Source organism: Cynocephalus volans, chromosome 15 (assembly GCF_027409185.1).
Source record: "Cynocephalus volans isolate mCynVol1 chromosome 15, mCynVol1.pri, whole genome shotgun sequence".
Taxonomy (NCBI): domain Eukaryota; kingdom Metazoa; phylum Chordata; class Mammalia; order Dermoptera; family Cynocephalidae; genus Cynocephalus; species Cynocephalus volans.
This window is the reverse complement of record NC_084474.1, coordinates 85,809,964-85,825,489: the sequence shown is the minus strand read 5'-3', so window position 1 is coordinate 85,825,489 and position 15,526 is coordinate 85,809,964. Positions and strand designations below refer to the sequence as shown.

General features: G+C 37.3%; 1 protein-coding gene across 8 annotated transcripts in view; it reads left to right on the top strand.

Annotated features, from left to right (window-relative positions):
- TMEM71 (transmembrane protein 71) overlaps positions 1 to 11,877 on the top strand; it is a 43,955-nt gene extending 32,078 nt beyond the window's left edge. For 7 of the 8 annotated variants that reach the window (XM_063080023.1, XM_063080024.1, XM_063080021.1 and 4 more), the window contains 3 exons: positions 500 to 575; positions 8,461 to 8,522; positions 8,622 to 8,686. In XM_063080023.1, the coding sequence (XP_062936093.1) occupies positions 500 to 575; positions 8,461 to 8,522; positions 8,622 to 8,686 (203 nt within the window). Of the gene's footprint in view, positions 1 to 499; positions 576 to 8,460; positions 8,523 to 8,621; positions 8,687 to 11,767 lie in introns of those variants that run through there. The other variant, XM_063080017.1, reaches the window with a different exon arrangement.
- The last annotated feature ends 3,649 nt before the right edge of the window (positions 11,878 to 15,526 follow it).

Below are 15,526 nucleotides of genomic sequence, written 5' to 3'. Positions count from 1 at the left end.
GCATAGCTGTGTGACCTTGGACAACTTCATCATGTCTCTCAGTCTCAGTCTTCTCATTTGCAGGACTAAGATAATAGTATCTACCTCACAAAGGTGTTGTGCTGATAAAAATAAATTGATGTATGAAAGCTCTTTGTGAATTATTAGGCACTCTACACATTTTAGGCATTATTATTATTATCATCATCAAAGTTAGATTTCTGACATTAGCGTAAACTCTACAAAGATTTTCCCTAACATTAAAGTAAAAGGAAAGCCCAAAACTATCCAAAACGTATATAGCATAGTCTTTAACTTTATAGTAATAGAAGAAACTGATTATTTACAGAAATTTTCTAATGAATGGCATTATGTACTTATGCCAAATTGCTTAAACTGACATACATTTGAAAAATAGGGTTTTTTTGGTGTGTAGAGTCATTTTAGTATGATTTTGTTGTTCCAAGATTATTTAATTAGCAATGATTTCTAATTTATTTGTTCTCATTCTTCCTCTTAGAAACCAGTTTGTTACAAGAGGTCTCCTGTCAGGTAATCCTGCTTGTTGCCTGCTTAATCATTTCTTCATGTGTAAGGTAATTCAGATTTTGTTTGCATGCAGTGGTATTTCATAATTAATAAAGCCGTAATCGATTGACGATTTCCTTCCCTTATTCCACTAAGCATTTTAGGCAGCTCTGTGGGTAAGATTTGTTCATCAGTCCGTTCATGATAAGTTCCCTTTTATCTATCACCTCCCTCCTCCCATCCTGTTACAAAGCGTACAAAAGCCAGTGTATCTTGCTTGAAGAGGAATTTTACCATGTATCATCCTTTGTCTAAAGCCTCAGTGAATCCTTTTATAGATACAGTCTAAGTGTCCCTGCCTGGAGTTCAAGGGTACTTGAACTAAGGGACTTGGAGTCTCTGCTGAAACTCCTCCTTTCCCATTGTATTTGTACATCCTAGTATAAAGTGCCTGTTCATGCCTTATTATAGGCATGTTGATGCTCTTTGCTTGTGTGGCCTGTCCTTACTCTGCCTTCCTGTCCTTTCCTTGCCCAAGTCTCCAGGGCAGTGATCAAGCCCTTTCATTGCAAACCCACTCATGCCACAGGGACTTTGCACTTGCTGTTTATTCTGCCTAGTACGAGTTTCTCCAGATAGCCTCATAACATGTAACACCTCACTTCTTTCTGGAATCTGATCAAATGTCACATCAGAGAAAGCTTCCTTAACAACCCGATGTACATAGCACAACACTCTCTACCACACACAGCTTGCTTTACATTTCTTCAGAGCACTTATCAGCACCTGACCTGTTACTTGTCTAAAGGTTAATGATCTAGCTCTCCCTACGAGAATGTAAGTTACCTGAGAGCAGAGACATTGTGTGTCTCCATACCAGTGCCAGGAGCTCACTGGTGTTTATTGAATCAATGAAACAAGGGTGAATAGAGCAGTCCTGGGGTCTTTATGGGCCTTGAACTCTGGTTAGCAAGTGAGGCTTGCTCTCAAGTCCTATCTGCTGAATGCCAAATACTTCAGCATCACTTGGGGGAGTTGTTTCTTGAAATACAAGGTCCTAGATTCCCATCTCTTGTGCTACTAATTTAGATCGAGTGAGAATCCGCATCTTAAAACAAGCTTCCCAGATAATTATGAGGTTTGAAAAGCATTTTTAGATCACAATGAGACCAAAAGAACAAAGAGGGGGAGGTCCTATGGTTAAAAATAAATTTGCAAAATTCTGCATTCTATATCCCAAGTCAGAGGATCATAATGTGCATTAGTATAATAAGGGCTCTGTGAAATAACGTAGTGAAGAAACATGTCTAGTTTTATTTAACTTCGTGTTTTCCAAACTTTCAAGCTGATCATGGAAGACTTTCTTTTATTTCTGCGACCATTCATAAAATGTTCCTCAGGTTAGTTTATGTAGATACTCTCCTTAGGAGGTAGAGCCTAATTCCCCATCCCTTGAGTGTTAGTTGCATTTAGGAACTGGCTTCCAAAGAGCAGTGTAGAAAAAAGAAGAGAGGTAACTTTACAGTGGGGAAGCCTGGAGAACACCGCCTCGGGCACACCAGTGATAAGTTATGCTGATGGCGTGTGACCTCCATGCAGTACGCGAGAGGGGCACTTCACCTCTCACGTTTTCAAATTCCAGACTGAGCATGAGAAAAACAAAAGAAAAAACCCAAATCGAGAGACATTTGACAGGTTATCTGAGCAGTACTCCTCAAAAACTGCCAAGGTTATCAAAACCAAGGAGAGTCTGACAAACTGCCACAGCCCAGAGGAACCTAAGGAGACATGGTGACTAAATGTCATGTGGTAAACTAGATGGGATCCTAGAACAGAAAAAGCACGTTAGAGAAAAAGCCAAAAAATCCAAATGAAGTACAGTGTTGAGATAACAGTAGTGCACCAGCGTCGGTTCCTTAATTGGGACAAATGCAGCGTAGTAGCGTAAGATGCTAATAATGGGGAAAGCTGGTTGAGGGACACATGGGAACTCTCTGTACTACGTTTTGCACCTTTTCTATATATCTAAAATTATTCTAAAATAAAAATGTTATTTAAGTAAAAAAAGGATTGGTTAAAAAAGGACCATTGATGTGGTCAAGAGCATTGACAATTCTCACATATATGTAACTGATGAACAAGAGTCACAAGAATCTCTATGATTGCGCATATATGAAATTCAAGAAGAGGCAAAACTAATCAATTATTATATGTGTAAGGATAATGGTTAATTCTGGAGGTATAGCCTGGAAAGTACAACAAAGGAAACTTATAGGGTACGAGGCTTAGTCTATATCTTGATCTGGGTAGCAATTACGTGGGTTATATAAAAAATTTAAGCTATGTATTTTAATATGATTTACCATACATATGTTAGAACTCAGTTTAGAAAAAAAGTTTAAAAAATGCATGTATTGGTTAAAGTGTGGTGTTATAATACCAAGGTCAAGAGTTTGGATCCCCATACTGGCCAGCTGCCAAAAAAAAAAAAAGTGCATATAAAGAGATGTCTGAAAAAATATTCATCAGGTTTTCATAATGGCTGCTTTCAGGTGGTAGGAGTTTTTGATGATATTTTTGTTTTCCTGTGTATTTATTTCTAATCTCTTTCAAGTGACTTACATTTTGAAAATAAAAATAATTAACACGATTCTTTTTTAAAAAATCTGCCCATGATCCCATCATACTGACAAAAATCCAAAGGTTTAGTAACATGCTTTTATGGCAAGGTTGTGAAGCAGCAAGCAGGTTCCTTCATTGCTAGTGAAATTTTTAACATTTTATGTTTAAAATACCTAGGTAGGGCAGTTTGGCAATTTCTACCAAACTTAAAATTGCATGTTCTATTTGACCTGGCTCTACTTTCTAGGAATGTATCCTGTACATGCACTAACACATGTATGAAATGACATGTATAATGCTATTTGCTGCACTTTTAAAGTTTTTCAAATTATTTTTAAAGTGTACATTCCACTGATTTTTAGTATATTCACAGTTGTACCACCACCATTACTGTCTAATTCATTCCATAGCAATTTCTTCACTGAATAAACTCTGTACCCACTAGCAGTTACTCCCTGTTCCCACCTCCCCAGCCCTTGGAAACCTCAAATCTATTTCCTGTCTCCATGGATTTGCCTGTTCTGTACGGTATATGTAAATAGAATCACACAACATGTGGTCTTTTGTGTTTGGCTTTAGTCACTTTGCATAACATCTTCAAGTTCCATCCATATTGTAGCATGTATTAGTACTTCATTCTTTTTATGGCTGAATAATATTTCACTGTATGAATCCATCTCATTTTTGTGTATTCATTCATTAGTTCATGGGCATTTAGGTTGTTTCCATTCTTTGGTTATTACAAATAATGCTGCTATGAACCTCAGTGTACAAGTTTTCGTGTGAACATATGCCTTTATTTTGGGGGGTAAGTACCTAGGAATGGAATTTCTGCGCATATGGTAACTATGTTTAAAATGTTTAGGAATGCTGAAATGCTTTCCAAAAGGATGGCATCATGTTACATTTGCACAAGGAATTTATGAGGAATCCAAATTTTCCTCATTCACAATACTTGCCACTGTCTGTCTTTTTGATTAGAGCCATTCTAGCAGATGTGGCATGGTACCTCATTGTGGTTTTGATTTGCATTTCCCTAATGACTAAGTTGTTGACCATCTTTTCATGTGCTTATTGGACATTTGCATATCTTCTTTGGAGAAATATCTGTTCAAGTCCTTTGTTCATTTTTTAATTTTGCTGTTTATTCTGTTTTTGTTGTTGAATTGTGGGAATTTTTAATATATTCTGGATATTGACCCCTTATCAGAGACATAATTTGCAAATATTTTCTCCTATTCTGTGATTGTTTTTTTACTCTCTTGATTGTGTTCTTTGATACACAGAAGTTTTAAATTTTTATATAGTTTAATTTATCTACTTTTTCTTTTGTTGGCTGTGTTTTGGGTGTCATATTCAACAAATCAACATCAATTACAACGTCATAAAGGTGTTCTCCTATGTGTTCTTGTAATTGTTTTGTAGTTTCAGCTCTTATGTTTGGGCTTCTAATTCATTCTGAGTTAATTATTGTATATGGTGTAAGGTAAGGGTCCATCTTTATTCTTTTGCATGTGGTATAGTAAGTTTTGAAATTGAGAAGTGTGAGTCTTCCAACTTTGTTCTTCCTTTTCAAGATTGTTTTGGCTATTTTGGGTTCCATGCACATCATTTTTGTAGTAACAAAACACTGGAAGCAACCAAAACATCCATAAATAGAGGACTAGGTAAACAAATTAGGTGTGTGCACACAACAGAATGATGTACAGTTATGAAATACAATAGAGATAGATTTAAATGACAAAGTTGGAGGGAGACAGGTGGTCAGACAGACAGAAACAGAGAGAGGGAGAGAGAGAGGGAGGGAGGGAGGGAGAGAGAGAGAGAGGAAGGGAGGGAGGGAGGGGGGGGAGAGAGAGAGAGAGAGAGAGAGAGAGAGAGAGAGAGAGAGAGAGAGAGAGAGAGAGATCTGTACGAATAAAAAAGGATTTCCAAGATAGACATTACTCATTATAAGGAGGTGCAAGCACTGAATATTTCATTGTACTTTCTAGTGTAGTGATACCTATTACTATATTACTTTGTTTTAATTTTTTTTCTATATTTCTCACTTACTGTAGCTCTTTTATTTAGATGTGTGTCTTTAAACATTTTATTCCAGAATAGGAAGGGTCATTATAGTTACTAAGGAAAGTGCTTGTTATTAAAATGGGGTGCTAGGTCTGATTGGTCAGAATGCATTGTGACAGACTGTATATGCTATGGGATTTAGAGGAGTGGGTAAGCTGGACCTCCACCTCCCACTGCTGTAACTCTGGTTGAGGTATATCTTGAGTCTGGACCACTACAAGTAGCCTCTTATTTCATTTTCCTCCCACCAGTTCTTGTCCCCCCTTCACCCCCTGCCCAATCTAACTCCTTATGCTGCCCAGGGTGACCTTTACAAGACTCCACAAGCAATAGGTTCAAATCCAGCTTCTTAACAAGCTTCAGATTTGCTTCTCCTATCTTCCTACATCCCATCCATTCCTCTTCTCTTAGGTCCAGCCAGCAATGTCAGACCACTTGCACCACCTGCCCCGCCCATTTAATCTATTAAACATCATCCTCTTTTATACACCCCGCTTTCCTAGGTACTTGCCTCATGCATGGAATAGCTTTCTTCTTAATTCTACCTCTTCATTTACTCTCCTCTTAGCTTTTGTTCCCAGCGTTCCTTATTTACTTAAACATTTATTTATATCTATCTGTATTCACAGATTTTTATTTCATAATTTGGGGTATAATCCAATACTATATTATTTATTTTCTTGCTCAAATTATTCCTGCTTTGGCCATTGGGAGCCCTTTTAGGTTGATTCTTGAATCCCTTCAACATGCTTCTACCCTTTTTTTTTTGGTGACAATTTCTTGTTTTCTGGCAAGATAATTCAGGCTCATCAACCATTTTTCTAAGAACCCCTGGTGTCTTTTATTGCAGAATGAAATGAGAAACCAAGATCTAGATGTTGGGTGTGCTTATAGTTACCGGCCCTGTCAGTAGACAGAATGGGGAAATAAGCGTGTGTATACCAGTCCATGTACACATACATATTAAAACTTATTTCTGTATCTGTCTCTATATGTGTGTGTGTGTGTGTTAGGCTAAACATGATTTCATATTGATTTATCTGACTTTAATCCAATACCACATGGTTTATTCTGGCCTTTCCCCTTACCTTTCTTATTTGTAACCTCCTACTCTGACAGCTAGAAAACAGGTTCCCACCACCGGCCATCTATTTGCTAATTTGTTCAGTCCTAGTATACATGTACAGAAGTCTCAGAATCGTTAACCTATACCCTCTGTGAGAAAGAATCTTACTGACTAAAGTACAGTGTTTATGTACAGTTCCTTTCGTCTTTAGTCTTAGCGTTTCAGTCGAAACTATTTTCCAAAATTGTTTAGATAAGCACCTCCCCCTACTGTCTTCAGTGAAATTACATCATACGTTTGTAATATAGTTAGATTCTTTTGTTTGCATTCCATCCTGGGATTTTCCCAACCTCCTGATTGATTTTTTTCAATTTGCGTACATGAAGGTTTGCTCTTTGTGCTAGAAAATTCTATGGGTTTTGACAAATGTACAATGCCATGTATCCATCATGACAGTACCATACAGATTAATTCCACTGTCCAAAAAAATTCTCTGTGCTTCCCTAGTTAAACGCTCCTCCTTCCCAAACTTCTAGAAACCACTGATCTGTTTCCTGTCCCTATAGATTTGTCTTTTTCTGAATGTTCTATTAATGTAATCATGGAGTATGTAGCCTTTTTGGTTGAACTTCTTTTACATAGCAATTCGCTCATGTTTTTGCATTAATTAATAGCTCATTCCTTTTTTTTCTGGAACTTTAAAATAAAAATTTATAAGTAACCGTTACCAAAAAACAACAACAACAACAAAAAAAAAAATGGAAGGTGAGGGAGGAGGTGGAAATATGAGCTTGAATCTCACATTGAATTTTGCTTCATGTGGGGCTGCAGGTTTTCCCAACATTCTATCTTCCCTTCACTCCCTAATCTACCAGAGTGAATTATTTTTCCCATGGAGTATTTTGCTTGTATATGATTAATATAGAAAACTATTCACCTCCTCTAAGGCACATCTTTTTTAAAAGAAAAGGTACCAACCCATTGGAACAATAAATGTGCCATTCTAACAATTAGCTCATTCCTTTTAGTTGCTGAATAATATTCAATTTTATGGATGTACTACAGCCTGTTTGTACATTAACTTATTGAAGAACATCTTGGTTGCTTCCAGTTTTTAATAATTTTGAATAAAGCTCTTACAAAGAATCATATGCAGGATTTTGTACAGACACAAAGTTTCAACGCAGTTGGGTAAATACCAAGGAGTGTGATTGCTGGGTTGTATGTTAAGTGCGTGTTTAACTTTCTAAGAAACTTCCAAACTGTTTTCCAGTGTGCGTACACCGTTTTCATTTCTACCAGCAATTAATGAGAGCTCCTATTGCTCTGCATCCTCTCTAGCATTTTGTGCTGTCAGTTTTCTGGGTTTTAGCCATTCTGATAGGTGTGCAGGGGCATCTCACTGGTTTTTTTTTTTTTTTTTTTTGCATTACCCTAATGTTCAATGATGTTAAACATCTTTCTTTTATCTACTTGCCGTTTCTGTATCTTCTTTGATGAGGTGTCTGTTCAGATCTTTTTCTCATTTTTAAGTGGGTTGCTTTATTTTCTTATTGTCGAGTTTTAAGAGTTCTTTACATATTCCAGATAAAAGTCCTTTATCAGATATGTGTTTTGCAAATATTTTCTCACATATTATAACTTATCTTTTCACAGTACAAAAGTTTTTTTTTTTTTTAATTTTGATAAAGTCCAATTAATCAATTTTTTTTCTTTCCTGGATTGTGCATTTGGTGGTGTGTTTAAAAATTCATCACCAAACACAAAATCATATAGATTTTCTCCTATGTTTTCTTCTAGAAATTTTACGTTTTTATTGTTTGTATCTTGGTCTATGGCCTATTTTGAGTTAAATTTTGTGCAAAATGATGTATATGTGGACGTTCGTTCTTCTGCATGTAAATATCCAATTGTTCCAACACCATTTGTTGAAAAGACAATCCTTTCTCCTTTGAATTGCTTTTGTGCCTCTGTTAGAAATCAGTTTTACTGTATCTGAATGGGTCTGTTTCTGAGCTCTCTACTGTCTTCCACTGATCTGTATGTTTATCCTTTTGCCAATACCGTACTATTTTTCTTACTGTTGTTTTATAGTAAATCTTGAAATCATAAGTCTATGGTAAGTCTAAAAGAACATCTCATGTGTTGGAAATGCCTAAATAGTATGCTAACCCTGAGCAATCCTGTTGTTTCAGATGGTTCATGGGAGGAGTATTCGCCAGTGTCTTCACATGCTCATTGATGATAACCATAGCGTGTAAGTAACCGTTTCCCAAATTATTGCCCTGATTCCTGTATTTCATTTCAATTGTGGTCATTTTAAAATAACTTTAAAATATTTTCTCTCTCACCGAAGATGTTGTCAAATCACTGATTCTCCACCTTGCCAGTTATGTTGAAGACACCGCCTGTGCTCAGTAAGTGTCGCCTGTGTTGCCATCATTGTCTGGAAAGATGACTGTAATCTTATATCTGAGAATGGCTTTTGCTGCATAATAGTTGGTGGTGACTACATACTGGAAAAGTCCTGATTATTCATCCTGAAGAATGTATTCTATTACTGCTAAAACCTCATAGTTTTATCATCCTGCCTCCTAAATTCTTACACCCAAAATAGATAGAATTGATATCTAAAACAGTGGGACTTAGAAAACAATATGAAGAGAAGTGTCCTTTTATATCATTTTAAAGTGCTTTCATAGATTCATAGCACTGCACTTTATAATTACCTCATGTTAAAAGACCTTTACCTTTTAATTTCCAGATGCTGGCAAACTGCCCATGAAACAATCTCAGTTATAGACTGTGACTTCTCTGCCCTCTCTTACCAATTAATGATCCCCCTGTGTGCTGACTGCCCTGGTTCAGCATATTTCAAGGGGTTACTGGGGTCTGGGTGAGATGCTCACAGAATTTCAAACCGTCATCTTATTGCAACATGGACTGTGTTAATTATCTTCATTTCAATATGGCTGCCAGAGGCAAACACTCCCATGGCGTGGAGATTGAGGTCTGTAATTCACTATGACACTCTTGATATTGTTCCCCTGTTTATGAAATTTTTGTGTTGATTCCGAAATCAGAATGGTGCTGAAGAAGATCTGTTTTGTTCAGGACTCTAGCCAATATTGATTTACTGACACTTTGATGTTTCCCACAATTTCTAGGCATTTCAGGTTTCTGGATGTGGACATTAATGTAGCTAAGTTTTGTTTAACCTGATAACTAGAAAATCGGGTCTTGGCATCACCCAAGAAATCCTTATTCTTTAACAATTAGAAATTAATGACATTTGTTTGAAACTTCTAAGATATCCACATCCCTCTCTCTAGCTACAGGTCACTCTCTAAGGCTGTGCACAGGCTTAGAGGTGTATCTTGCACAGTGTTATAGAAGTTCACATGTGTGCTCACCTTCATGGACTGAGATAACATGCTAGTTAGGACTAGACAAACTGATAATGTCTAGACAAAAGATTTTCACCCAAAGAGCCATTTTGTTACCCAATTTTCAGAAATGAAAACATTATTATGGTTGGTCAGACAATGCAAATTGTGTGAAACTCTTCTCTCTGGGTTTTAAGATGAGCATGTACAATTAATCAGAAAGACAAGTATCATCTTGTTAGGAAGCTCTGTAATAAGAGCAGAGTTTCTCAAAGTGTGGCATGGGGACTTTCTGCTCTGGAATTAGCTGGGGAGCCTATTTAAAGAGCAGATTTCTAGATCCCAACTCCAATCCTTCTGAATCAAAATTTCTGAGAGGGTCTTTATTTTTAACAACTTCTCCAGGTAATTCTTTGCAAAATAACTGAGAATCTTGGAAAGATGATTTCTAGTAAATTTGCCCCTTGGTTTCTAAAGTGGCATCACTTAACTTACCAAATCTTTACTGAGACATTATGATATATTCTATACCATACGGGGTTCCCAGTTAAGATCCGCTGACATTTACAGAGTCTCTACCTTGGGCCAAATGCCATTTCAGAGTGCCGAGGTCACAGTGCTAAGGCGTGTGGTGGCCTCAAGATTTCTGAGTCCAGTTAGAGTAACAGACATGTAAATGGCATGGCGAAGTTGCTTTTTTAAATGATAAGTGCAAACACAGAGTTAGCACAGAGGCCATAGGAAAACCTGGAGGAAGGTTTCCCCAGAATAGGAGGGATGGGGAGCAGGGCAGGGAGGGCTTCCTGCAGGAGTTATATCACCTGTTATTTTCTCAGCACCTCTCACTGTTCTGCACTCATGTATGTTCTCTTTTGAGAGAAATTGCATCAGGATCTTTCTATCCTAATAATCACTCTCATCTACAGCCTCATTTATGGAATAAGATCCTTTCTTGGACTATTTGTGTGTATATTTATTTGTATACTTGTTCTTCTCTTGTTCCCTCTCCATTTTTTTTCCTGTTTCCTGCTTACCCGGCCTCATATAAACACATGATTGCACTTAAGACAGACCTGTAAAAACAAGGTCTATTGACTTCGTTTTTGTATCCACCTCAATGCCTTGAAAAGAGTAGATACTTCATAAATATTTATTAAACCAAATATATTTGCTGCATCATTTCTTGAAGTACTTCATAGCTAAGAGCTCTGCCTGTATATTAAAGATTTTGCAAACCTCCCGCTCTTACATAAACATACCCAGAAGTTAATAAGCCAAAGACATGGTTATTAATATCAAGAGTCAAGAATGACTCATAAGTTTCCTCTGACAATCAGTGATGAAAAACTAAGGAAGTGGAGGGCAAGCACTAAATTCAGTTCAGCAAACACTGATGCAGGAGCCTTCCAGCAGCCATGCTGCTCTGTGCCGTGTTAAAGTAGATTAGGTATCTCTTCTTTAGAACTCCTTAGATTTCAAGTCATACCTCTTTTCATAACATAATGCAATTTGTATTCAACTGCCTTCCTCATTAAAACTAAAGTCTGACTGTAGGGACCACGTATCTTGTTCACCATTGGTCTGAGTGTCCTTTGCAAATGCAGGTCAGCACAGGTATTCCACGTTGCCAGTAATAGGTTAGCATCAGTGGTGCACATTTTGCAGATTTATGGCTTCCTAGTAACGAAATGAGTAACATCTGTTCTCTCTACTCTTAAGTGAAGGAATGTATGTGCATACACTTGGTGAATGAATGAATAAACTTCAGGGAGTAAAACTATGGGGAAAATTCACATGTTACCCTGTAGGCTGTTCTACAGTGGGTAGTGCAGGTGGAGACAGAAAGCAACAAGAGACGGTGGTTACCAAGCTGGGCTGAGGGATTGCAACCTCTGCAGCCTTCAGAGGAAAGGGAGAGCACTAACTACTGCTGGGGAAAAACCAAAATAAAAATTTATTCTAAGTCGAGGTTATGCTCTTCCTACTTGTAATCATTCAAGCCGGTTATATATATGTGTGTGTGCATGTGTATGTGTGTACATGCACACAGTGATTAGATACTGCATTTCTTGTGTATGTAGATGAACTACGCATTTTTCTTCTTTCTTTGATCTAGGTCTGCCAAAATTTGACAAGCAGTTAGGAATGCGTCTGATGAATGTCTTCAATCTGAATATACGGAAATTGTCTGACATACTGTCTACTTGGAATCAGCTGGTTTATTGAAAGGCAGTGAGCAACTGGATAATTGGAAAAACAAACATTTTAATTTGGCTATGTTATTTTTAAAAATCTCAGTTTTCCCTTCATAATTGAAATATGCTTATGAAAATAATATTAATTTACACTTCCTTTGCAAACACCGGCAGTTGAGAGGAAAGGACTGGGGAATGTGGTAGAGAACAGGCCACGTGGAATAAACGTTCTCATATTGTTTCCTAAGGCAGTGCTTCTCAAACATTAATTTTTATTAGAGAATTCTGTGAGGAGCTTGTAATAGTGCAGATTCCTGGGCTACTTAATTGTTTTAGTTGAATAATGAAAGCAAATTTATATAATCAATACCAACATGAAAGTAAATAAAAATGGTTTGTATATACAATACAATGTTGTAAAAGTTCATCATTCTCCCCAAAGGAGAGGCTTGGTATTAGGAGGTGACAGTAGGCAATGGCTGATGGAAAACAGGCCAGAGCTGATAAATGATAAATGCATGAGATGATGGATTCTCTAAATACCCTGATTTGATCATTATACAACATATATGTACAGAAACATCAAATTATACTTCATAAATATGTACAATTACAATGTGTCAATTAAATAATAAATTAAGTAATTTTTTAAAAATGGGCAGGAGAGAGCCATTTTCTGGAAAGTATATTCCTCTTTTGAATCCTTTTCTTTACCAAGTTTTTAACCTTCCTTGGGTTCATGACTACCTTTCACTCAAATTTCAGTGAAAATAAAGACATATAATACAGAAAAATGCCATAAGGGTAAAATAAAGGCAAAACATCAGGGTGCGCAGAAACACATGACAAAGGGGCAGACGTACAGCTGACTGAGGACTACAGAATTTGCGCCCTTTCTGTCCCTCTCACCTAGTGTATGTTCAGAAAGCAAATATGTTGGCGGGAATCTGAAAACTGGCCACATTAAGTACCATCTCCCATTTACTGAGATCAAGTGCACTTTGAGTATGAATAGGACAAAGGAACTGAAAAATGAATACTTGACTGGCATTGAGACAGAAGAGTCTTTACATTTTAACACAGGAAAGGATGCCATTAAAAACTCATTCTTGTCTGAAAAGAAAGCAAATATGGTCTGCAATTCAAATTTGTTCTATGTGATATTCTCTGACTAGGAATTCTTGTGTCAAGAAATTTATCTTTGCTTAAAATGGTAATGCCAAAATATCATTTTTTATATCCTTTGTATTTAGTGCACTTTTGGTTAACATAATTTATTCTAATAAATGGAGTAATCACCAAATTACATACATGTGTGTGTGTGTGTGTGTGTGTGTAATTATATACATATTATTTATATATATATATATATATATATATATATATATATAATAGTTTGTTAATATCAAATAGGCAGTCATGGAGGAAAGTTATTAATTGAACACTGCATTAGTTTCCTGTTGCTGCCTTAACAAATGACCACAAACCAGGTGGCTTTTAACACCATAAATTTATCGTTTAACAGTTCTGGACATCAGAAGTCTAAAATCAAGTTGTCAGCAGAGTTGTTTTCCTTCCGGAGGCTTTAGGGAAAAATATGTTTCCTTGCCTTTTTCAGCTTCTAGTGGCTGCCTGTTTTCCTTGGCTTCTGGCTCCTTCCTCCACCTCCAAAGCAGCACACAACTGCAATCTCTTACTCCCCTCATCATATCACCCCCTCTCCTCCAGTAAAATCTCCCTCTGCTCTTTACAGAACACTTGAGATTACATTTAGGGACCACTCTGATAATCCAAGATAATCTCCCATCTAAGTTCCTTTTGCCGTAAAAAGTAACATTTTCAGACAGGTGTCTGTGATTAGGACCTGAATATCTTTAGGGACCATTATTTTAGCCTACCACAGTCAGATTTGAGAGAGATTTGCACAGAGATTTAATAGGTCTGGGATGTGCCCCATGTATTTGCTTTTTTAACAAGTAGGTAAAGTAATCAGAAGAAGGTTCCTCAATGCACACCCATGGAATGCTTTGAGGAGGGATTTAATGGAGAGCTAAATGCACAGGGAGCCTTTCATTTGATGCCCCAACAGGAGAGTTTCCATTGAGAATTGCTTATGTTTCCTGTGTCCATGTGCTGCACACATTTTTTTACAGGGTCATTTGATTTGAATGATAATGCCTTTAAAAGTAAGATGCTGAAATAACAATAATTATTTACATGCATATAGTACTTTATTGTGTACAAGAATCTTTCCTCCCAGATGGTATGAGTTTCCCATGGCTGCTGTAACAAATTACCACAGATGTAGTGGCTTAAAACAATACAAACTTATCATCTTACAGTTCTGTGGGTCATATGTCCAATGTGAGTCTTACACGGCTAAAATCAAGGTGTCAAGAGGCTGCATTCCTTCTAGTGGCTCCAGAGAAGGATCTGTTTCCTTGCCTCTTCTGGCTTCTAGAGACTGTGGCATTCCTAGGCCCATGCCCCGTTCTCTATCTTCAAACCACATCACTCCTTCCTCTGCTTCTGTGGTTGCATCTTCTTTTCTGACCTGAGCCCTCTTACCCCCCCTCACAAGGATTTTTCTATTGACCTTGTGCCCACCCAGATAATCCAATATATTCTTCCCATTTTAAGAGTTTTAACTTCATCCCTTCTGCAAAGCCCCTTTATAAAGTAACATATTCCAGAGATTAGGATAGAGACATCTTGGAGGGACTTTATACTGTCTACCATGTAGAATCTATAACCCTTACAAACATATGATTTAAGTGGAATTTAACTACAAGTTGTATTTCTAAACCTGTGTGGTTTTTCTCTACACACATTGTAACTAAATTCATTAAATTTATAGCCTTTGTTTAAAATTTTTTAGTGAATATGGGCTGTTCCTTTCTCATCCCAGCCTTTATATACCGATTTTTAATAAATTCCCTATTTCTTTTCAATATATGACTTTACTACACTTCCAGTCCAAATGTTTTAGGTGACACTAACTCCACCCCATCTTCAATGGTTGAAGTATGCGAGGCTGGTCTTAGTCAATCAGTGATTGGTTAAGGGATGGGTGTATGGTCTAAATTAGACTAATTGGAACTTAAGACACTTAGTCCCAGAATTTTTATTGAGATATTAAGGAAGCAGACTCTACATTGTTGTTGATTTGAATCTGAAAGGAAATAAGTTGTGGCCACTGCAGCCTTTTGCAAATATGAGAAATCCCTTTGGGAATGGACCAGCATCAGGCAGAACTAAGGAGAGACAGAGAAGTAGATTGGGTCTTGATGAACCTGTCTCAGATCTGTTCAAGGTGCACCTGAAATTAGAATTTCCCCTGGAGTTTTCTTTATGTGAGTCAATGCATTCTGTTTGGGTTCAGTTTTCAGTACCTTGTAACTAAGAGCCTACCTGGCCCAGGATCTCTCTGTCCTTGCCTCTGCTGTCCTCTGTCATCATTCCCTCACACTGGTCTGACAGTTTCTTTTCAGATCTCCTTGCCCCCATGTTTCATGGCCTTTCTCACCTCTCATCTCTGCATTGCTGCCCATGTGAATTTCTTGAGTCTCATTTTTCCCTCCTTAAAATTCTATGGCCTTGGTATCAAAGCAGCAACTAAGCTGGTCCAGAACAGCAGCAGTGTGATTTATTGTGACATGGCCACCTGGGTTTCCTTCTCT